This window comes from Phyllobates terribilis, unplaced genomic scaffold (genome assembly GCF_046119375.1).
Source record: "Phyllobates terribilis strain yellow unplaced genomic scaffold, ASM4611937v1 Scaffold_12__6_contigs__length_324123572, whole genome shotgun sequence".
Classification (NCBI taxonomy): domain Eukaryota; kingdom Metazoa; phylum Chordata; class Amphibia; order Anura; family Dendrobatidae; genus Phyllobates; species Phyllobates terribilis.
This window is the reverse complement of record NW_027362772.1, coordinates 182,170,159-182,195,216: the sequence shown is the minus strand read 5'-3', so window position 1 is coordinate 182,195,216 and position 25,058 is coordinate 182,170,159. Positions and strand designations below refer to the sequence as shown.

Sequence of the window (25,058 nt, the reverse complement as noted above, 5' to 3'; positions counted from 1 at the left end):
GTAAATTAGCCGGAGTAGACGGAGGTCGAGCCCGGCGAACCGGGGACCAGACAAGTCTCATGGCAATCCTGCCCCCAACGGAGCACCTCACCAGATTGCCAATTCAGAACGGGTTCATGTCTCTGTAGCCAGGGTAGACCTAGCAAAAGGGAGTGAGAGAGTCCAGAAAGCACATGGAAGGAGATCCTCTCTGAGTGCAGCATTCCTACCTGAAGGGTTACGGGCTCAGTGACGAGCAAGATGGTCACCGGAAGGGGTCTTTCATCCACGGAAGCAACTGCCAATGGTTCAGCCAGAGGTTTGGTAGGAATCTGATATTTCTCTACAAGGGACTGGGAAAAGAGATTCCCAGCGACTCCGGAATCCAGATGAGCGGTTTCAAAGAAGCGGTTCTCTCCACAGGAAATAGAGATGGATAAAGTCAAGAACGGAGAGGATTTACTCTTGCCTAGGACAACCTCTCCGAGCGGTCCTAGACACTGGAGTTTCCCGGCTTCAACGGACAGGAACAGATCATGTGCTCCTTACTACCACAGTAGAAACAGCTCCCCTCGGCTCAGCGTGTTTCTTGGCGAGACTTGACCATCTTGGTCTGGTGGATCTGCATAGGTTCAGGCGAGCGTGCCCGGAGAGTTGCTTGTTGGGAGGCAGGTTTCCGGAAAACAGGAGCAAGACGAGGAAATCTTCTCTCCCGGGTAGTCTCCTTAGCACGTTCTAGGAAACGGATGTCAATCCGGGTAGCTAGTGACACCAGGTCATCCAGGGTGGTAGGAATGTCCCGGCCGGCTAGCTCGTCCTTAATCTGACTGGAAAGACCCTCCCAGAAGGTGGACACCAGGGCCTCGTTGTCCCAAGCAAGCTCAGAAGTGAGGGTATGGAACTGTATGGCATACTGGCCCACGGTGAGACTCCCTTGGCGGAGACGGAGCAATGAGGAGGCAGTAGAAATTCTTTGTCCGGGCTCATCGAAGACCCTCCGGAAGGCTGCGAGGAAAGCCGGGAGATCGGACACCAGGGAATCCCCTCTCTCCCATAGAGGGTTTAGCCATGCCAATGCTTCCCCGGTGAGGTGAGACATCATGAACGCCACATTGGCCCGGTCGGAGGGAAACTGATGTGCCAGAAGTTCAAAGTGCAGCGTGCACTGGTTCAGAAAACCCCGACATAAGACGGGGTCACCCCCAAAATGAGGAGGCGCAGAAAGCCGGGGTCCTAGGCTGGATGCCGTGGTATTGGTAGGCAGTGGCGCCGCCGGAGATGGTTTCTCTCGGCTCGAGGCGGGCACAGGTGGGACAGACAGCGTGTCCAGGCGAGAGTTGACAGACCGCAGGTAGGTCAGGATGGTTTCCTGTTGGGATCTCTGGCGAGAAACCTCCTGGTACAGGTCAGCAAGCGAAGAAGCTTGGGGGCCACCGGGTTCCATGGCCCGTCTAAACTGTTATGGATCCGGGTGGTGGAACCTCTGTGCTGCGGAGCAAGGAGGGACCAGAGGGGCGTAACTAGGTATCAACTCGGACTGACCAAGGTCGCACGGCGGCTCAATCGACTCCGTGAACCAGGGAAGGACCGAGCAGAGGGACCAGGTGCTACTCTGGACCTGTCCTTGTATGAGAGCAGGTGACTCCCACGGGTAACTGGCAGGAACCTCCGGGTAGGCACGGCAGGTAACTAGTAGGAGCCTCCAGGTAGGCTGACAGATAGGCACGGCAGGTAACTGGTAGGAGCCTCCAGGTAGGCTGGCTGATAGGCACGGCAGGTAACTGGTACGTTCTCTGGGTAGGCAGGCAAGCCAGGCCCATAGACAGACTGGCGGGTTTGGATCGAAGGCAGACTGTCAGGCTGGAGAGTGCACTTGGCTGGTGGAGACTGGTAGTCAGACTGGCGGATTGGACTGATAGTCAGGCTGGCGGACTGGACTGGATGTCAGGCTGGCGGACTGGACTGGTATCCAATCACCATAAAAAACTGCGTTGCATAAACCAGATTTTTTGAAAAGAGGATGTGAAACAAATAATATTAAAAATTATTTATTTTTTATTACATCAATTTAAAATTTTCAATAAAAAGCATAGCAGAGCAGTGACCTATCGATCCCATGCAAAAAGTCTTCCAATTGATAGATCATAGTAATCATATATTGTATTATTGCACAACAAGGAGGGGGGGAAAGTTGATGTAAACATAAGACCAATAAATATATTATATATCACAATTCATGTAAATATTTGTATAAATATATATATCACCTAAAAGAAAATTATTTTTCCCAACCATATTCTATCAATTGGATGAATCTAGTATTAATAGCAAGTGTAGAAGTAGCCTTCCATTCAACAATGTATCATCATTTACATAGCTCTCCAAGAATTTATAATGGTGTGACCGGTGGAAGTAAAAAATCTATTAATTACAAGTGTAATGATAAGCTACCATCAGTCTCCCCATTCTAGTTATCATGACAATATCCTGGAATGATCATGATCATACAAAATAGCCAATCTAAAGGAGGTCCAAAAAATACACTTATCATGACAATATCCTGGAATGATCATGATCATACAAAATAGCCAATCTAAAGGAGGTCCAAAAAATACACTTACTGAGTGTTTCTAAGACATGGAGACAATCTCACAGGGATCCGCCCGACGACGCCGTTTCGCTTGTGTGCTTCTTCGATGGGGCGTTTTTTATGGTGATTGGACATCCTTATTGAGGTAGTTAAAGTTTATGACCTTTTTTTGGAAACGGACTGGACTGGTAGTCAGGCTGGCGGACTGGACTGGTAGTCAGGCTGGCGGACTGGACTGGTAGTCAGACTGGTGGACTGGACTGGTAGTCAGACTGGCGGACTGGACTGGTAGTCAGGCTAGCAGCGGGACCTGAGGGCTGAAGCAGAGTTTAGGACACAAAGCTACAACCTTGCACGGGCACCTCCATTTTGGAGGAGGTGCCTTTTATGTGAGAGGTCCTCCGGCCATTGGCTGGGGACTCCATAGGACGGCGCGTGCGGCCCCTTTAAGAGGGGGGGAGCGCGCGCATGCGCGGCCTAAGCACAGTGCCCAGGAAGCTGCGCGTGCTGGCAGCAGCAGCAGGAGAGCCGGAAGACGCCGGGAGCGCAGCGGTAAGAGGGACGGCGTCTCTGCCTGTTAGGGGGCAGAGACACCGATACTACACCTTGCATTCTGGTACAACCCAGATGATGATTATAATTTGAGCCGGCATGTTCTCATTGGCAGTATCACTGAAGTGTGTCCTTATTGCAAGGCTCTGAAATTTAATGGAGAAACTAAAGGAATATGTTGCGGCGCCAAAAAAATTAAACTGCCTCAACTTGGAGAACAGCCAGAGCCATTAAAAACTTTGCTTGCCTAGAATTGATACATAACATGGAGACCATGAATAAGCTGCTGTTGCTGCACCTGACACTGTTATTGAGTACTTTGCCTGCATGGCTCTGCCCTGCTGTGTGATTTATTGGAGAGTATGACTTATTACTATAGGAATACCCAGTGCATGTGATTACTCTAATTCTAAGGTCACGTGACTCAATGACGTCATGGCAGGTCCTTCACAACACTGCGACCCATAGAGCAGACCAGACAGAGGGGAGAAAACACCAGGAGGACATCGGAAGGTGAGTATAAACTTTATTTTTTATTTTATTCTTTTTTTTACAGTTTCTATGGTACCCAGCTCTGGATGAGAGTCTCCTCTCCTCCAGACCTGGGTACCATCCGCACATTGAACCGTGTGATATCCGCATGTGCAGATGTAGTGATGCGGATGCCACGCGGTCCAATGCAAGTCAATGGCGGCGATTACGTTGCGTGTCCGCAAAATTAATGGACATGCTGCGTTTTTTTCTGCAATAATAATCCGCAGCGGAAGTTTCCACAGCATGTGCATAGCACATGCGGATTATCATTGGGGACCATGGGGCACGTATTACCAAGCGTTTTTTAAGCGTTTTCACTGCGGAAATTCCACGGCAAAAACGCTTGAAAAACACATAGTGGGCACGCAGCCTTATAGAATTGACATTTTATGGTGCACAATTGTTCCTTCTGAGGCTACACATAACCAGAATATCTCACCCAGTGTATATATAAGTCATTCCTTCTGAATTTTAAGATTAGACTTAAAGGTTGTGTTCTTTATATTGAGCAAAACTATTGTATCCCCCGGTCTGCACTTATCCATCATCCACATTTCTGCATGCAGCATTTTTTTTTTTTTTTTTTTTTTTTTTTTTGCACACAGCGCTGCAATGCGATCAGCCACCGCTAGATGCCGCTAGTTCTGATCACAACACCGAGGCGTCCACGCAACTCTATGCTCCGCTTTCAACTTCCGGTTCATATAAAGTTCCGTTTCCGGGTCAGCTAAGTGGTCGAGTTAGGAGCAGTAAACTCGGTTGGAAGTGCCTGGGAGTCTTGAACTATGTGCGGGGGAAGATATTAGCGACTGCACAGTAGGAAGGCTGTGGAGCTCCTGTATACAGTTTATATAAGGAAAAGGAGTGGGAAGGGTATCTGTATAGTCAGGCACTGAATGGTGACAGAGCTGCATACACACCCATGGGGACAATATCATTTATCACCATGGTAACCTGTATATTATAGGAGCTGCCCCTCCCCCAGTGATCATTATAAACTGCTGCTGTGTCTGGATTGTGTAGTGTTTTCAGATATTAGTCATTGTAATATATGATCGAAATTTATATAATTTAGTGCTAAATTTAAAAGAAACAAGAAATATTTATCGTTATGATCCGAGGACGCGGGGGTCCTGTGAGCACATGGGGCGGGAGCTAAACCCACAAGAGGGGCTGATTTATTCTAGTGGGGGTTTTATGTTCTTAAATAAAATAAAAGGGATAGGAGCAATAAGAATCAGTATAATGTGAATTATGTCATTTCATGAGGAATTGGACACTAGGGGGCGATGATGAGTGGGGATTATTTCCTATAGAAGAGCGTCACATTATGAGATATGAGAAGGCAGCATCAGAAAGTATCCAGAGACCCCCGCACCGACATATCTTGGACTCTCTCTACGTTGCTCTGAACTTCTCTAGTCTTTGTTTGTTTTTTTTCTTTTTCGTCATGGGACGGAAAAGGAAAACGCTGCATGACTATGCTGCGGAGTTCACGGACCTGGCGGTGAGGAGACACGTGATAGAACATGATGATACGGAAGAGACCTCTGTGGTGGAGACTCTGTACTGTAAATCCTGCGAGCTGCCCATGCGGGTGAGACGGGATCGCATATTGGAGCACTTGGCCTCAGGAAGGCATTATAGGAACCGGAGACTGATCAAGCAGCACTGGAACCGAGCTCCTGTGCTGGTGTAAGTAAAAAATGGCTGCAAGTCATCAGCCACAAGGCCACATTCACACGTTCAGTATTTGGTCAGTTTTTAACATCTGTATTTGTAAGCCAAAACCAGGAGTGGGTGAAAAATACAGAAGTGGTGACGTGTTTCTGTAATACCGTACTTTTGGACTATAAGACGCACTTTTTTCCTCCAAAATTTTGGAGGAAAGTGGGGGGTGCGTCTTATAGTCTGATGTACATAAATATTGTTGCTGTGGGTGGTGGGGGATGTGGGGTAAGCGACAGCGGCTGAGTAGCGGTGCACAGGAGGCAGCAGCCGTCTGCTGCAGCCTGCACTGTACACGCTACTAAAGAAAATGAATATTCGCTGCTCCCCACGCCCATGGACGTGGGGAGCCGTAAATATTCATTTTCCTTAATAGCCAGCACACTGTGCCTGCAGCGTGGCTTCTGTTATGTATAGCACCCTTCATCCCTGTATGTATAGATGTATGGCCCCCCTAATCCTCATATGCTTGGCACCCCCTGATCTCTGTCACGCTGCACAGAAAAAAAAATAAACATTCATACTCTCCTCCTAGCGCTGTGTCCCGCTCTGTGCTGGAATAGTCAAGACCCATGGAAGTGGTGAATATTCATGGACTTTAATAGCGGGCATGCAGACCGCGAGCGCAGCAGGAGCCGCGCTGCGGCTACAGTGTGCGCGCTATTAGTGAGAATGAATGGTCACTGCTCCCCAGGCACGCAGTCCCGGCATTGGAAGCAGTGACTATTCTGCCACAGCATCTCCCTTTGTGATGGTGCATGGCAGTTTCGCCATGCATGGCTCACACAGTGAGAACCCTGTCGGTAACTGGGGGAGATAGGAGGTGAGTATGATTGTTTATTTTTTTTCTGTGCAGCGTGACGGGAATCAGGGGGGGGCAGGCATACAGGGATTAAGGGTGCCATACATACCAGGAAGAGAGATGAGGGGGGCCATACATATCGGGATGAGGGGGGCCATACATATCGGGATGAGGGGGGCCATACATACAGGGATGAAGGTACCATACATACCAGGGTGGGTGTGAGGGGGGCCATACTTACCAGGATGAAGGATGCCATACATACCAGGAAGAGGGATGAGGGGGGCCATGCATACCAGGATGTTGGATTGGGGTGCCATGCATATCAGGATGGGGGATGAGGGCCACGTATTACAGGAAGGAGGGGGCCATATATACCAGGATGGAGGATATTAACATAATTGGGGGACATTACCCCTATAACAGTGTCAGCAGTAGACCCCCTCCCCCTTAACAGGTCATCATGACCACATTTTTTGCTTACATTTTTTTTCTATTTTCCTCCTCTAAAACCTAGGCGTGTCTTATGGTTCGGTGCGTCTTATAGTCCGAAAAATACAGTACTTTTCCTCTGATTGTTTCACTCCTGGTTTTGACTTACAAATTCTGATGTAAAATACTGTCCAAATACTGAACGTGGCCTAAAGTAAAAATATGGATAATTTACAACTACTTATACAGTTTATAATTGTTAAGGTTGACCCAAGTATGTCAAGTTTAAACTATAACCTAATGTTGATCCAGAGGAAGGCAAAATCTCCATGAGGCAGATACTAATTGCCCCATATTAAGGGAAAATACCTTCCATTCTGTATATGACAACCAGACTAGCTTCCTGGATCAACGTCCCAATCACAGAACCTAGTACGCATAACAGAATGAGTGGACCCATGGAAGTTCGGGTTCAACCGAACATTAGTCCAAAGTTCGGTTCGGGTAACAGAACTGTTCCAAAACTTGAACCTGAACCCCTTAGAAATCAATGGTGACTCGAACTTTGGAGTCTCTGTCTCCCTCTCCCTCTCTTCCCCTCTCTTTCTCCGTCTCCCTCTTTCCTCCCCCCTGGAGAAAGTCTGAGTTCAACACCGGATACTACCAGTAACCTATAGTATTATATGTATCAAGAAAGGCATCCAGGCCTCTTTGTACTTGTTTAGTGATTCAACCATGACAACATCATGTGGCAGAGAGTTCCATAATGTCACTGCTCGTAGAGTAAAGTATTGCTGCCTGTGTTGATGAAAAAGTCTTTCCTCTAGACGTAGAGGATGCCCCAATGTCCTCATTGCAATCCTAGGTATAGAAAGATCTCTGTACTGTCCATTTAGAATACTCTTGCTAATACTTAACTTTTCTTATCTTTTTTTGGGTTGCTTCAGATTTTCTACTCCAGTCACATCCATTTTAATTCAGAATTCTTCTGGTGATCAGTTGGAGTCACTCAACATTGTACTGACAGATGCTTCTATTTATTCCCTATGGGGATGGGAGTGTTTCCTACATGTGGGATATCTGTTGGTAATTTCTGACAAATTTTGTGTAAATACCACTTTAAAGGGAATCTGTCAGTAGGATGAAAAAAAATCAAACATTTAAAAAAAATAATTGAAGATCAAAACCTGTTTCAAACAGGTAATTTTGTGACCTATAAATCAGCACTGACTCAGTGTATTACATGCTGGATTGTGGCAGAAGATCAGCAGACTTCTGAATGAATCTTTGAGGTGACTGGAGTATGATACAGAATGTAACTTGTTTCAAGGTAAAGATGATTGGATTGAAATGTTTACTCATCTTGGCAATAGGAATATGTGTTGTGGATCCTGGCATGTATTCGGATGGAGATGTGTATAGATGGTAATGTATCCTTCTTTTTTGTAGAACAACAGGTGCAAACCATGTTGAGGACCTCTCACTGCCTCTGGACTCCTCTTTTCAGCCTCAGCCCTCCTTTACACTGCCGCTCAGTTCTGTCAGCAATACCATCAGCACCAGTAATCCAATTCTATTACCTCCGCTCCATAGTCACCATCAGTCCTCTTTTCCTGGTCACCCAAGCATCAGTTCTACCACCAACATTATGTCTGGAAGAGAAGATCCAGCGCCTTCTACCTCCTCCTCATTGCCGTCATCATTTGGAACAATCCATATCCAGCATCCGTCTATCTCTTCCAAGTACACCAACCAAAGGCACGTTATCTCAGAAGCCTCCAACAGCATTGTCCCAGGAGGGCTCTATAGCAGAGATGGATCTAAGGAGGGTAATATTGGCCTGGCTGTCATAGGGGTGAGCTACGGCTGCCAGGCTTTGCTTCAAAACATAGCAGAAGAAAATGGCTGCCACCTGTACTACATCGTCGAAAATCAACGCTTGGCGGTGGAGACGGCTTTTAGTGAAGGACTCTTGGCCAAGACGCTAGTGCTGCAGGAGCAAGATGTGGACATTGCTCTTAGTGACCAAAGGTGAGGATCAACCCTGTACAGTAAGGCTAGATTTAGTCTTATAGCTTCTTTGTGGCGTAATCTGCTACCAATTTTACCCTATAATTTATTTTTTATAAGGCTGACTGTATGATTATGCTTAAAAGGTTTATCCAGCATTAAAAAAAAATTCAACAAGTGCCATGGATGTAATAAAGAATAAAATAAGCAATACTCACCTATTCTTTCCTCCAGCAATCCGACTTTAACCCTCCTGCGGTCCTCCTGTCTTTGTTTACATATGGTCGGCACATGACCACTGCATCTAGTGAGTGGCTGCAGCAGTCATGTGCTGTATTAGTTCCTCTTGTTTTTTTATTTCTTTTTACATCTGATTTTTTTTTTAATCAAATGTTGGCTTACACCTTTAACATTTCTACTCTGCAGTTGTTATAGTATACCTATTGTATTTATTCTATTTAATCAAAATGGCAGATTAATTTTAATGTTGATGAAGTCCCAATAATCGCAGAGCCTCCGTCTGAATGACGTGACCGTTTCTTTCTCCAGCAGTCTTATAGACAATGAATGGAGCGAAGGCCGAGTGTTCACACCTTCACTCCATTTAAGACCAGGTTGCAGAGCGCCATAATGTGGATACGGGAGCTCTTTTCTTGGGATCCCTGGAGGTCTCAGTGATTTGGTGAAAACCCTTTAACTATCACTATACTGGCTACAGATCAGTACTTTCATTTTATAGAAGTACTTCTCACACTGTGAGGTTGGCCTCACAAGTGAGGCAGCAGCTAGGTTTTGAGGAGGCAGTTTTCATAGGGGGTGATAATAACCTGCACAGTCATTTTAGTTTAGCGGCTTAGCAGACTCATTTTGTACTTATATTTGGTTTAGAAGAAAAAAAAGGAAAAATTAAGAGAGATTGTTTATTTAGTATGGACTTCAACCACAGATGGTGCAGCCCAGGTGCCCTCTAGGTTTGCCTATTGAGGCCTGGGTGTTAGCTTTGTCTTTCTTATGAGCCCCAAGTAGAAAAAGTTTGAAAAGCCACACTTTATATTCATATCTGTGACATTTTTATCTGCAGAGTGTCTGGGGTGGTTATTTGTTCTCCTCCAGAACTTGCAGCTGCCATGACCCTGGAGACTTTGAAAGCTGGTAAGTGATCGATGTCGTTATCTCCTCATTTACTGAATGTTCATCATCTCTTTGACTTCTCCAGCTGTTGAAAAACCACAACCCTCAGCAGATCCTTCACCATCGAAGGGTTTATTTGACACTTGGCTGGTAACCAATATGACATTTTGCTAAACTAATTTGTTAGATAACACTTTTTATATTCGTCGTGTGCGTGTTTTGTCTCCTCTGTGTGGTTTTGAAGTGCAAAAACCTGGTGACTGGTGCAAATTAATTATGTAAAAATCATACAATGTGATTTTCAGGCTTTTATTTTTAGATTCTGTCTCTCACAGATGAAGCGTACCTACGATAAAAATTACAGACCTCTCCATTCTTTGTAGGTGGGAAAACGTGCAAAATCGTCAGCGTATCAAATACTTATTTTCCTCACTGTATATGTATTCTTGTATTGCAGTATAAAATATTTGCAATTGAATGATCGCAGGTTCAAGTCCCCCAAGGACAAAAACACTCATAAAAGTTCGAATCACCACCTTTCCTTCCCCCAATTGTAAAAAATATATACACGGTATCGCCGTGTCTGTAAAAACGTTCCGAGTGTCAGAAAAATGGCGATGTAGACCAATTTAGAATTATTTATTTATTTTTGATACTTTAATATAAAAAAAACTGTATACAAATTCGATATTGCCGTAATCATAGCGACATGTCGAATCGCTCTGCCTGGTTATTTTTGCCATACAATGAACTCCGTAAAAACAGAACCTGAGAAACAATGGTGGAATTGCATTTTTTTTTCTTTTAATCCCACTTGGATTTTTTTCCCATTTTTCAATAAATTATACAGTAAAATATTGTTCAAAACTAAAACTTGTCCCACAAAAAAATGAGCCCTCATACAGCCATGTTGATATGGCATATGAATGCCTGTACCCAAGGATACCTGAGAATGATTGCCCAGGATAGCACATTGCCTTCACCAGCTTGTGTTCTTCCCATAGTGCCATCTCTTCCCCAGATAAGTGACGCACATACTCCCGACTGTCCACCTGCTATAAAAGAAAACATGGCTGACCAAATACCAGCTTCTTTAATTACGTCACGGTCCAGTCTGATGCTCACAAGCCCATTGTAGACGAGCTTTGATTAACGTGTATTCTGACACTTATATTTATATACAGCGATCACATATAACACTACATGTTGTATAATATTAGGATGTAAGTGTATTGCTCTTTAGTATCTGATGCATTGCTGCTGTACATGAATTGACAAATATTTGCACAGATCTGTGTGTTTATTTCAAGGAAAGGCTGTGCTGTGCGAGAAGCTGCTGAGCGCGAGCAGGCAGACGGTGGAAGCATGCTTTGATGAGGCTGAGAAACAAGGGAAACCTCTGGTCTGTGGCTTCTATAAGTAAGTTATACATCGGGGATATGTCCTGCACATAGGTATCCTAGTGATGTGACAAGCCGCAGTCTTTGATCACAGCTATGTAATCTTCACCATTAAAGGGGTTCTGGGTTGGAGAGACATAAGTTGGAGACGGCATTCTTAAGGTTTTTGTGTCTTCACAGGCGTTTTGATCCTGCCTTGCAATACCTGTTTAAAAAGATTCACCAGAAAAATGCTCTGGGCCGAATCCAGAAATTATCTACAGTCAGCCGCACTTTCCCCTGCTCTTCTGTCAGCAAGATCAGGACGTCAGGTAAAGACGATATGGCGGCTGAGCAAAGTGTGGGGTGAAAATAGCGAGCGTCATTGGCTATGTCTGCAGTTCTGGGATTGGTGCTACTCTGAACACAGAATTATTTGCATTATGTCTTAAGCAAGTGACCAAATGCTGCCATAGGTACTGACATAAGCAAACCAATCATGGGAGTCCTGAATGATTAAACACTTTTCAGTGATTTTGCACCAGTGAAAGACTCAAGGCCATAACTTTGTTATTTGTTGGGACACTGAAATCATTTTATAGACTTGCCCTTCTTTTTTTTACCCCTTCACAACTGGGCGATTTTCAGTTTTTTTGTTTTTGTTTTTTCTCCCCTTTTTCCCAGAGCCATAACTTTTTATTTTTCCTTCCACATACCTGTATGAGGGCTTTTTTTGTGGGACAAGTTGTACTTTTGAATGTCACAATTAATTTTATCACTTGACACATTGGAAAGCGGGAAAAAAATTCCAAGTCAATACGATTATGCAGATACCAAACATGTCGTTTCTTTGTTTTTTTTTTATTTAAGTAGTGAAAAAAAATTGGAAATTTGTAAAAATAATAATTTTGCTTGAGTCCCGTCTCCATTTTCCGGAAACCCGGAAAGCTTTCAGTTTTTGGGATATAAGGCTGTGTGAGGGCTTATTCTTTGCGCCCTGAGCTGATGTTTTTTTCTGATACCATTTTGGGGTAGATACGATGTTTTGATCGTCTTTTATTGCATTTTATTGCAATGTTGCGGTGACCAAAAAAAACGTAACTGTGGCATTTCAATTGTTTTTTATTTCACAGTTATCCAATTGGATTAATTCATTTTATATTTTGATAGCTCTGACTTTTACAAACGCAGCAATACCAAAGTGTATTTTTTTTATTTTAACAATTGTTTATTGTTCACTTTTTACTGTATTTAATAGTCTCCTGAGGGAACTTGAAGCTGCTATTGTCTGATCGCTTGTGCTATACATAACAGTGCATCTGTACTGCTATGTATAGAGAAAATCACAATCTCCTATGAACGCCAGCTAAACACTGGCTTTCACAGGAGGATCGTAATGATGGGCACGGAGGTCATCAGCAGACCCCCGTCTGTCATGGCAACCCATTGGCACCCCGTGATCTTGTCACAGGCTCGCCTATAGGCGGGTGGAATGATGCATACCCCTGCCGGAGCATGTTAATGCCACTGTCAGAGATTAACAGCGGCATTCAACAGGTTAACTGCAGCAGGCTGAGCACCCGCAGCTGTTAAAGGCAAATGATGACTGATTAAATCAGCCATCATCTGCCGGGAAAGGTGCAGGCTTGGCATGCTGGCCCCCATCAAATGCAGGGACACGACCTTTGACGTACTTGCTCTTCAAAGGTCGAGAAGGGGTTAAGTATTGATCTATTGATTATTAAAAATGATAAAAGGACAAAAATAAAAAAAACATTTGTGTCCTAGACTGTCCAAACTATAGAAAATGCAGAATATAGGCATATTTATTCCCTATTGTATTCCCTAAGAAACGTACCGTATTATTTCGGTCACTTTGATATGTAACATGTATGTATAGTATGACGAACAGAGCAGCTATGGTGAGGATTTGAGTTGCAGTGTGTTTATTTTTGTTAACATATGTCCGTCTTCTATATATTTTTTTAACACCTGTCATCTAAAGGGTCATAAAAGACCTCTTTGGAACATTCAGTTTTTATAATTTTTATTTTATTTTTCAATTATCCATTGTAACTGAGGCAAACAATTCCCAATGGTAAAAATAGTGACTATTATATCATTCTGAGCCTGCTAAAATCCAGTTCTTCCATGTTCAGAGGCACCTGGTAATCATGTGACCCCTGAGTCCAGTGCACAGTGTACATTGTACAGTGCTACTCACAGCTCACCTCCTCCCCCTCACAGTGATCTTTGCTCAGATCAGAGCATGCCTAACGTATACTTCTGTACAATCAGTATCTTAGTCAGGCCATTGCTACTAATTTCCATGTGAAAAAAAACCCAGTCTAATATTAGACCTAGTGACTGGTGTGTACATTGCAATATTTTTGCTTTCTTTATATTCTCAGTTATGTCAAAAATAACCAAACAAAAAAAAATACATTACCAGTCAAGTGTGGATTCACCTGTTGGATTGTGAACATAATAGATTCAGACAAAAGGCAGCAAAACCAAGAAAGAACAACTATCGATACAAGGAGTAAAGATACCCGTGTTAGATAACCAGAGTATGTGCTAAATATAAGATTCCTCAAATTACCCCCTGTCACTCTGACAGCTTTACACGTCATTGGCTTTCTCTCATGCAGTTCCATCAGGTCGTCACCTGGAATGGCTTCCAACAGTCTTGAAGGAAGTGCTGATCACTTGTTGGCTGCTTCGTCTTCACACTGCATCCAACTCATCTCAGTCCATCTCTATTGGGTTGAGGTTGGGTGATTGTGGAGGCCATGTCATCTGACCCAGAGTCCATCCCTCTTCTTCTTGGTCACACAGCCCTTATATAGCCTGGGGTATGATTGGGTCATTGTCTTGTTGGAGTTCAAAACATACTGGTGTCTCACTAAGTGCAAACCAGATGGGATGGGATGTCATTGCAGAATGTTGTGGTAATGTGCCTTTAATTTGAAATATATTGCTAAGTGTCACCTTTAAAGCACCCCCATACCATAACCTCCCCCTCCATGCTTCACGGTGGGCACCAGACATGTAGAAACCATCCGCTCATCTTTTTTGCGTCTCACAAAGAAATGGCGGTTGGTCCAAAAAAAAACTGTTTTTGACTCCTCAGACCAGTAAAGTTTTCTTCCGATCGAATGTCCAGTCCCTTATGTTGCTTGGCCCGAACTAGTATCTTCTTGTTTGTGGCCCTCGGCAGTGGCTTCTTTCCCACAATTTAACCATACAGGCCTGCTTCTTGTAGTCTTTGGACAGTGGATGTTTAGATGTGTCTGCTACTTGAGGTCAGTGCATCATTTATGAGGGCTGTTATCTGAGGTGCTGTCATTTTGCTTCTGAGGCTGTTAACTTTGATGAACTTATCCTCTGCAGCAGGGGTAATTCTTAGTATTCCTTTCCTGGGGGCGGATGATAACGAGAGCCAGTTTCATCATAACGATTGACCAGTTTTGTGACTGCATTTAAGGATACCTTCAAGGTTCTCGCAATTCTACAGACTGACTGACATTCATGTCTTAAAGTAATGACGGACTGTCATTTCTCTTTGCTTAGTTGAGTGCTTCTTGCCAAATTCTGGCTTAGAATAGTTGTAGAATAGGGCTCTGCCCTGTGTGGAGCTGTGGACCAACACTGCCTCTACAAAACACATATGATGGTCGCAAACACTTTATGAAGGTCGGTGATTCCATAAGTGAGCTCTTGATGAGGCACACCTGTTCATTGTAAGTTATTCCAGGAGATGACCTGATTAACTTGAGAGAAGGGGGTGTGAAGCTGGCATCTGAGTAAAGAGGGGTTGTCACAATTCCACCACTCACGGTGTCCTATGGACGCTGTGAATTACAGCTGTGCTGCCCTATAGGATCAAGGGCTTTCTGAGCTGTCTGGATTGTGACAGGTCAACCGACCAATCTGAGGCAGAGGTGTGAGTATTGTGAATGACAGCTCAGCCATCCTATCTGGCTGGGTCTGTGGGATCTCCTCCAGGTGTCATCCATTCTGGGTGATCACTGGGCTATATAGGGCTATGTTCACGCGTTGCGTTTTTGCTACTTTTTTTTTTTTCCTGCGTTTTTTAATGCAAATTTTAAGCTGCGTTTACAGTACCATCAAAAGCTATGAAATTTCAGAAATCACACACACACACATTGTTTTGTTTTTTTTTCCTGATTGAATTGGAAAACTGCTGTGTTTTTGAAAACTGCAGCATGTCACTTCTTTCAGCTTTTATGCAGCATTTTTCAACCATAGAAAGCAGTGAGTAAGTGCAAAAATCGCAGGTATCAGGTTTTGCTGCGTTTTTGGTGCAGAAAACTCAGGACTTTGCTTCATGTTTTTTTTGGGGGGGCACTAAACTTTATCAGCATGCACAAGAGACAATAAAAACACAGCAAAATCTGCTTTTTGTAAGTAGCTTCTTTACTGCCAAGAGAGCAGGTTTTGCCTGCAGAAAAAAATGCAGCAAAAATGCAACATGTGAACATAACCTAGCACTCTAGTGGTGAGGTCAGACCATTGCTAATTGTAGTTTTGCTCAAGTAGTGTGTGTGTTTGCTCTGTGCTCTGAGTTGCATTCTGATCCCAGTTGCCGACCTTGGATTTACCTTTGACCATCCGTTTGACTTACCCCTTTGTCTTCATCCGCTACCTTCATAATACTATGACCTCGGACTGTTACCTGACTATGCTTTTGTCTTTTCCCTTTGTCTATTACGAGCCCTCTTGGTACTTACTCCGGACCTTTTGACTATACTGCCTCATGGTAAGGCCACGTTCACACATTCAATATTTGACATCAGTATTTGTAAACCAAAACCAGGAGTGGGTGATAAATACAGAAGTGGTGATGTGTTTCTATTATACTTTTCCTCTCATTGTACCACTCCTGGTTTTGGATCACAAATACTGAACGTGGCCTAAGTCCGTGAGTAGTGACTAGAGTCACCTTGGTACTGTGCGGAATCTAAGGATTAACACATATTCTAGTTTGTTTCACAAGTGTTTCTTTACTCTTTGTTACCAATGTGTTCTTTTGTGTTTTTTGCATATTCCGATAAGAAGGAGGAAAACCTTTGCATGAACAGTTGTGTCCAAACATTTGACTGGTACTGTATATTTAACATACAAAAGGTCACATGTCACATTCCCTTTAATACAGTCCCTGACCTTATTTGTTGCTGTCAGTACATATCATGTCACAAGCAATGTGAATGAAACAAACAGCTCTTTAATCTCTCCCCTTTTTCTGACAGGAGGTATTTTCTATAACTCAGCATTGCACGATATAGACATTGTCTTCTGGTTACTTGGAGGGAGCCTGCCGGACACGGTCTTCTCCCTTGGACATGCTTTCTGCACAGGTAGGTCTCAATACACAGTCACATAATGAGCATACACTTCTTTTACTTCTTATTTAGGAAGGTTTTCTATATTCTGATATTGCATCTGATTTAACATGAGGTGGCAGATTTGTCTGCAATTAAGGCCTCATTTCAGACGTCTATGTATCACGGTCTAAGGGGGACTGTGATACATGGACTGGCTGCAGGTGTCCTGACCTAAACCTTATTGCTTCGTGTATATATATGAGCCTGTCAAGTTCAGGTCAGGAGACCTGCGGCTGGTCTGTGCATCACAGTCCGCCCTCAGACCATGGTAGACGGACGTCTGAATGAGGCTTAAAGATCCAGACATGTGAATGAGGTTGTTTCTACTGAATGTACATTTATTTGTATAAACTCCCAATATATGGAATATTAGATTTCTGCAACAAATCTGCCAATTGTGATCATAGTTATAGAGTGGAGCCTCATCTTTAGGCCACGGCCCCACTATCAGTATTTGGTCAGTATTTTTTCTCAGGAGTGGGAGCTAAAACCAGGAGTGGGTGATAAATGCAGAATTGGTGACTTGTTTCTATTATACACTTTCTCTGATTGTTCCTCATCTATTTTTGGCTCCCACTCCGGAGAAAAAATACTGACCGAATACTGACCAAATACTGATGGTGGGGCCATGGCCCTAGGTTCAGGAGTGATATGGGAGAAAACTGATTGCTTAGCATATGATCTTGCAGTAATATGAGAACTGCTTTCTGCCTAAGACATGACTACCTCGAAGGATGTGGACACTGTCAGCATCAGCATGAAGTTCTCCAGTGGAGCCATCGTGAACTTAGACATCAGTCAGCACTGCACCAAATCCTGTGATCAGAGACTAGAGGTAATATCACCTAATGATTGCTGCAGGGAATATATGGCTGAATGAACCATGGAACGCTGCTCTGCCATATACAGCATGTCTTCATGTCTATTCTCAGCTGAGTCAGTAAAAGCTGAGGGAGGATTTGAACTTTAATTTTTTTTATGCTAGTACCCCAGGAAATAGTATAGTATTACATTCTGTTGTAAAATTATTGATCTCCTAATAAGTACAAATCTGGGAGGAAGCTCGCTACTGTCTTCAAAAAAGAATGTATTCTTCTAGGTACAGTTGTATATATTTTTTGACAGAGCTCGGCAGAGAAGTTGTACCAAACATCTTAGAGAGCTAACCACATAACTTCTATGGATGTAGACTGGTGCAGATCCTTCTGTGTCTGCATGTATTCTCAGACAGACTCGATAATGTTGATATTAGGTCCACATCATCACTTCCAGGACTCCTTTGGTTTCTTTTACTCTGAAGATAGTTCTTAATGACATCGGCTGTATGTTTCGAGTAATTTTCCTGCTGCAGAATAAATTTGGCGATGCCTCCCAGATGTGTAGGTGTCTGTATGAATTTCTCAGCATTGAAGACGCCATTAATCTTGACCAAGTCCACTTGCTGAAATGTAGCCCCAAACTTGCAACGACCCTCCACCATTCTTTACTGCTTCCTGCAGACACTCATTATTGGACTACTCCCAGCCCTTTGGTGAACAAACTACTGATGGGCTGGATGTTCTCACTCATCAGTCCAAAGCACCTGCTGCCATTTTTCTACACCCCCATGTATATGTGCGTTACTTGGTCTTGTTTCCATGTGGAAGGTGTGGCTCTTAGAGTGCAGGTCTTCCATGAAGACCACTACTGGTCAGACTTCTCTGAACAGTAGTTGGGTCCCATTGGTTGCTGCCAATTTTGAGCTGATGGCACTGCTGGACATGTTCCGAGTTTGAAGGCAAGTACGCTTTGTGTCTTTCATCTCCTGCAATAAGTTTCCTTTGCCAACCACTGCGCTGCAGTCCTCAACATTGCCCATTTTTCTGTGCTCCTTCAAAAATAAATTGAACGGCACATCTTGAAACCTCAGTATGCTCTGAAGCCTTTGCCTGGGAAACACCTTGCTGATGCACTATAACTACCTTGTATCTTGTTGCTGTGCTCAGACTTTCAATGGTGTATGACCTGTGACATGACACTGTCATCCACAACTTCACTTTTGTAGCAGAGTTTGGCTGTTCCTCACCCAGTTTTAAGCTTCTTACACAGCTGTTTCAGTTAACAACTGTGTTTCAACATATTTCTGAAAGGTGAAAATAATAATCATTATCACGTGTTTGGTGTAATTGGTTACTTATACACCCGACTATAATCCTACAAAATTCCTGACTTTGTACAAGTGTACCTAGAAGAATTGATGGTTTGATGCTGTTTTGAAAGCAAAGGGCAATCATACCACATATCAATGTGATTTAGATTTGTCTTTTGTTCCTTCACTTTGCATTTTTTTTTAATTGCTAAAAATAAACTATTAACACTTCTGTTTTTGAAAGCATTCTTACTTTGTTGCATTTTTTCCCACACCTGCCTAAAACTTTTGAGCAGGACTATATATTTTTTTCATTTTATAGTTCTTTAATTCATTAACCCCTTAGTAAATGTAGTCGTAATTATATGTCTGCGCTATGGCAAATGTTAGCTGTGTTATACTGCCGACATCTGCCTGTAACAGCAGCAATCACAGCCATCTCTGATTGCTGCTGTTTAACCCTTTAAATGCCATATACATGCTAGCTGATGGCTCCATGGATCACATCTTGGTACTCCTGTGAAGCCCAGCCATCATTTACACTATATACTGAAATACTGAGGTATTGCAGTATGTAAAGCTCAGGTTCAAGCCCCACTAAAAAGATAAAGTAAAACATTTAAAAAATGTTTTTAAAAATATGTATAAAAAAATTGAATCACACCCTTTTCCAATTTAAAAAAATAATTAAAATAATGTAAAAGTCTGGTCTATCTAAATAGATAAGGGTAATTAAAGCATACAGTAAATGTCATTTAACTGAGGGGAAAAATGAAACTCCACAATTGCCGGTTTTTAGTTGCTGCGCGTCTCACAGAAAATGCAATAAAAACTAATAAAACATAAGTACCTCAACACGGTATCAGTAAAAACACCATCCCGCCACTCAAAAAATATTCCCTCACCCAGCTCCCATTGGCAAAAAATAAGAAAGTTACGCGTCTCAGAAAATAGCCACCAAAACCAAATTTTTTTTTTTTCAAAGTTCAGAATTTTTTTTTAACCACTAAAATAAAAATAAAAAACCTACACGACTTTGATATCGCAGTATTCATACTGACCTGAAATATCATATTGCCAGGTCATTATATGAACTTCAAATACAAATCCCAAAATCCAATGGAGGAATTGCATTTTCTTCACCATTCCATCCCACTTGGATTTTATTTTCAGTTTTTTTAGTAAATTATATGGTCAGTGGAATTGTAGCATTCAAAACTACATCTCACCCAGCAAAAAGCAAGCACTTATATACCTAAATCGATGGAATTTTTTTTAAAAAAGATATGGCTAAAAGAAGGGGAAGAAAACAGTTACAAAAAAAATTGTCTAGTCTTGAAGGGTTAAGGTGTTAAATAGCTATGGCATTGTTTTTTGTTGGAGTGGATAGTGCTTTTTTTTCTAAATATGTACTGTATGTTATAAGTATTTTTTATTTTACTTATGCTTTTTTTTATACTTTTTAACACGTGTCCTCTTTGAAGCCACACTTGACATCTTGGGGACAGTCACAATTTTATTTTATTTTGCATTTTTCACTGTAACTGGGGCATTCATAGGAGCCCTAGTTACAGAGAAAAATAATTTCTTATGATGACATTAGTCACGGGAAGAGCTGATCTGGGTCTACTAAGATACAAAGGGGCTTTGCTATAATGAAGGGCACACCGCAATCACATAATCAAGCGTCCAGTAGCGACAGTGGCGCTAATCACTGAATAGCACTCAAGGTCCCTGTCAAAGATTAATGGGCACTAGACGTGCTCCTGCTAGATTGTGAAGGTCTGGTCAAAATCGGCAATGCAAGTCTATAGTTCTGTGAAAAAAATCAGACAGCACTTGGATGACATCCGAGTGTGGTCCCATTTTCACGGACTGACAGAATGGAGAAGGTAGAGAAACTTTTTCTCTCCACGTACGAGAAAAACTGATGGCACTCAAACTGACCTCTGATCAAAGTCTGATCAAAATAATCAGTTCATTTTTCGTGGAAAATACTGACGTGTGAATGAGTCTTTATACAGGACTGGTCCTCCAGAGGAGAGACACTTACTGTAGCCACTTCCACACTGACCAAAAAATGAGGATCCTCAATAAAAGACCCTCCCTCTCATTAAACATGGTGTTTAAATAGGGTTTTCTCAAATGAGAAGGGTCCTGATGATGTTTGATAAAGGCCAGCTCAGACGATGTAACATATCATTGCTTTCTTCTTCCTAGTTGTATGGTTTACAAGGATCATTGCGTTTAGACAATCAGAACCCGTTGTGCATTATAGAGAACGGTTCATCGTTCCCTACGCCCTACCAGACACACAACGAGAGGTACACAGAAGCCTACAAAGAGCTCTTCCGACATTTCATGCGTACCATCAAAGGTCAGTGGGAAAGTCTCCCTTGTCTGTTCTTAATCCAACTTATCAATGAACTCAGTGAAGAAGTTATACCAACAATGATAAATCGTCCACTCCTCTGTAACAGCGCAGATATGGTTATATAATACAGGCTTTACTTCAGGATCGCTACAGATTGGATAACGTGATGTATGTACACAGTGACTCCTCCAGCAGAATAGTGAGTACAGCTCTGGAGTATAATACGGGATGTAACTCAGGATCAGTACAGGATAAGTAATGTAATGTATGTACACAGTGACTGCACCAGCAGGATAGTGAGTGCAGCTCTGGACTATAATACAGGAGGTAACTCAGGATCAGTACAGGATAAGAAGCGTAATGTATATACACAGTGACTGCACCAGCAGAATAGTGAGTGCAGCTGTGGGGTATAATACAGGATGTAACTCAGGATCAGTACAGGATAAGTAATGTAATGTATGTACACAGTGACTGCACCAGCAGAATAGTGAGTACAGCTCTGGAGTATAATACAGGATGTAACTCAGGATCAGTACAGGATAAGTAATGTAATGTATGTACACAGTGACTGCACCAGCAGAATAGTGAGTGCAGCTCTGGAGTATAATACAGGATGTTACTCAGGATCAGTACAGGATAAGTAATGTAATGTATGTACACAGTGACTGCACCAGCAGAATAGAGAGTGCAGCTCTGGAGTATAATACAGGATGTATCTCAGGATCAGTACAGGATAAGTAATGTAATGTATGTACACAGTGACTCCACCAGCAGAATAGTGAGTGCAGCTCTGGAGTATAATACAGGAGGTAACTCAGGATCTGTAATGTAATGTATGTACACAGTGACTGCACCAGCAGAATAGTGAGTGCTGCTCTGGAGTATAATACAGGATGTAACTCAGGATCAGTACAGGATAGGTAATGTAGTGTATGTACACAGTGACTGCACCAGCAGAATAGTGAGTGCAGCTCTGGAGTATAATACAGGATGTAACTCAGGATCAGTAATGTAATGTATGTACACAGTGACTGCACCAGCAGAATAGTGAGTGCTGCTCTGGAGTATAATACAGGATGTAACTCAGGATCAGTACAGGATAGGTAATGTAGTGTATGTACACAGTGACTGCACCAGCAGAATAGTGAGTGCTGCTCTGGAGTATAATACAGGATGTAATTCAGGATCAGTACAGGATCAGTAATGTAATGTATGTACACAGTGACTCCACCAGCAGGATAGTGAGTGCAGCTCTGGAGTATAATACAGGATGTAACTAAGTACAATATAAGTAATGTAATTTATTTACAATGTAACTTTATATATAGGTTATTTCTTTATACATTAAAAAAATAATCTCAGCAGTCGGTGTCAGTTTCAGCCACAGACTTTCAGGTTGTCAGAATACATAATACCTGCAGAAGTTACATGACTTGATGTTCTTTTGTTTTCCAGGCATATCACACCCAATCATTACCAAAGAGCAGTATGTCTGTGCGCTGAGGGTGGCGTCAGCTGCTGAAAAGTCCTGGCAGAGCGGCTCTGCTGTCGACTTGACAAATGAAGCTGTGGACATTATCAAGACTGAGGTTATATGACGCTGTAGCCTTTCCCAAAGCTCAGTTCTGGGGGAGATATTGGCCTAAAACGCCTTGTATTTTCCCCGAGTATTACCGTGGCCTCTGGAAATGCTAACTTGCACTTGACTTTCTATTTGGCGCTGCCTGACAGTGCACAGTGATCGCCTTCCTTTTTATCCAAAGTAATAATTTTTAATTTTGCTTTTCTTCATGACGGAGATCATTTTATGCTAAAATCATCAATACAGAAACAAAGAAATTCTTATGTTAACATGAACAGGTCCTCGGTCAATTATGGAAAAACGAGGGTCAGGGTTACTGTTACGAGCTGACACATGCAGCTATGAAGTGGACATTTTCTACTCATGATGCTTAGCACAGAAATGTTGTTATTGGTGAAACATGGAATTTACAAGATATGAGTACACCCCCTTAAGTTAAATGTTCATCCTTTTTTTTTTTCTTTTTTTTTTAAACCTGAAAGGTTACAAAATTTGGTGCTGATTAATTTCTCTATAGCCTCCAAAGCTCCACTTATTCTTCTGAGCTCCACCAATAGAGGGAGCTTACTGCATACTGCGTTATTATTGAGCTCAATGTATAACTACTGTAATCCCAAGCTCCCCCTAGTGGGGGCAGCAGGCAAACAGGAGAATAACTGTTATCATGATGCCTATGCAGAGTATTTGGAACTCTTTGAGCTTGACTACTTTATCAGCACCAGATTTTGGAACTAAAAAAAAACAAACAGTGTATTTAAAATGTGGATATTCACTTTAAAATAAAAAAATGATCCTCTCCACTTTCCTCTCCCCCTACAGTCATCATGTTTGTGTTGGAAAGTGAAAATGACAATCATGATAGGAGAAATTTCTGTGTGTAAGAAGGAAAGTGAAATTCCATGTGCTCATCACTTCTGTGCTAAGAAAGGAAGCTCTAGCCTCTTTGTTGCCACCCCCTTATGGGGAGCTGACTATCTTGAAGGGAATCTGTTACCTGTTTTTTGCCTCCTCATCTGAGAGCAGCATAATGTAGAGAAAGAGACACTGATTCCAGCAATGTATCACTTTGTATCATAACCGCTGCACCCAGTAAACTATCAGTTTTTAGATGTAGCATGTAGCAGTGCTCAGAAAGCTTCCTTGCCCACACCACAGCTCTCTGTGTACATTGTATATTGACTGTGAGCTGCTAGGTGTTGTTGGACCCCTTGGCACAGGAGAGCTAGTCCAGCAGTGATAATCTCCTGCTGATAAAACACTCATTGTGTTGATACAACAGCACACAGCCTAATAAGTGACACCTCACTGAAATCAGTGTGTACCTCATGCTGTCCTCAGATTTTATAGCAAAAATTTGCTGACAGATTCCCTTTAAATATATCTCAAAATGCACCAGAGCTTTTTTTAGTATTGATTGACCCAGTACATGATCATCAACAATGATGAACCACAATACCCAGTCTTTTATCACACAGTGTTCTGCAGCCTGAACCTGTCCATACATTTTACAGCTGCATTGTTTGTTCCTTTGTGTCGGTGTAGAAGCCAGGCGTTTATACTATGCATTTTAAAAACCAAAAATTCTTGTTCTTATTATCACTGCCCCGGTAGTTACAGGTAAATATTATCTTTTCTTATGGATTTACCATAGATTGTGTCCAATAATTACAGAAGTGAGCCTTTAGCCAGTTGTGACTGTAGCCTATATAAGAGCTGTATATACTGTACACATTATTTATGACGTATAAAGATAATGCTCTATCTCTCTTTATTAGTGTTCATGGTTTCTCCTTGTAATATGGAGGCTACATAATACCATTACATCACCCCGCCGCTTCCTCCATACTGCCTCCATGTTAAATCGTAACTTCACGGCTGCAAGTCAATATGTGACCTAGCAAATAACGGCATCAGAGGGTAGAAGTAGCCATGTATCAGGCTGTAGAGTTCATGGTAAGATATCATGTAGGAATAATAGCCCGCACAGACAGATTTGGTGAGTTATTGTTCCTTCCTCACACATACACATACTTGTACACATCTAGACTGCCTGTTGTCACCACTAGGGGGCACATTTTTTACTGCACAGGCTTGCTCGTCGTAAATAATAAGAAAATGAGCTTTTCTTAACCTCCGATGCCTCCACACTTTGTTGAAAGGCTGGAGCAGTGATGTCATGACTACAGCATGTGACCGCTGCAGCCAATCACTGGGCTCAGTGGTGATAGCCCGATAATAGTGGCAGCAGTAAATAGTGTAAAATAAAAAAACAGCTTCATACACATATCCAAATGGTGTATGCTGCAGTGAGTGTTCGGTTGAGTAAGGCTATGTTCACACATTGCGCTTTTGCTATGTTTTTTCTGCAGGCAAAACCTGCTTTCTTCGTAGTAAAGAAGCTGCTTAACCCCTTAATAACATCTGAC

At 42.5% G+C, this 25,058-nt stretch overlaps 1 protein-coding gene across 2 annotated transcripts; it reads left to right on the top strand.

Annotated features, from left to right (window-relative positions):
• The first annotated feature begins 4,346 nt into the window (after positions 1–4,346).
• Positions 4,347–24,399, top strand: LOC141172375 (uncharacterized oxidoreductase YrbE-like). Of its 2 annotated transcripts, none has more exons than XM_073656511.1 (9): positions 4,347–5,252; positions 8,067–8,648; positions 9,709–9,779; positions 11,069–11,177; positions 11,339–11,469; positions 16,411–16,518; positions 17,262–17,380; positions 20,894–21,050; positions 22,506–24,399. In XM_073656511.1, exons 1-9 carry the CDS (start codon positions 5,185–5,187, stop codon positions 22,646–22,648), a joined length of 1,488 nt encoding a protein of 495 aa, XP_073512612.1. In that variant the 5' UTR covers positions 4,347–5,184; the 3' UTR covers positions 22,649–24,399. The 2 variants fall into 2 exon arrangements, with proteins under 2 accessions (XP_073512612.1, XP_073512611.1); XM_073656510.1 differs by having other exon boundaries at positions 4,347–5,350.
• Positions 24,400–25,058: the final 659 nt, after the last annotated feature.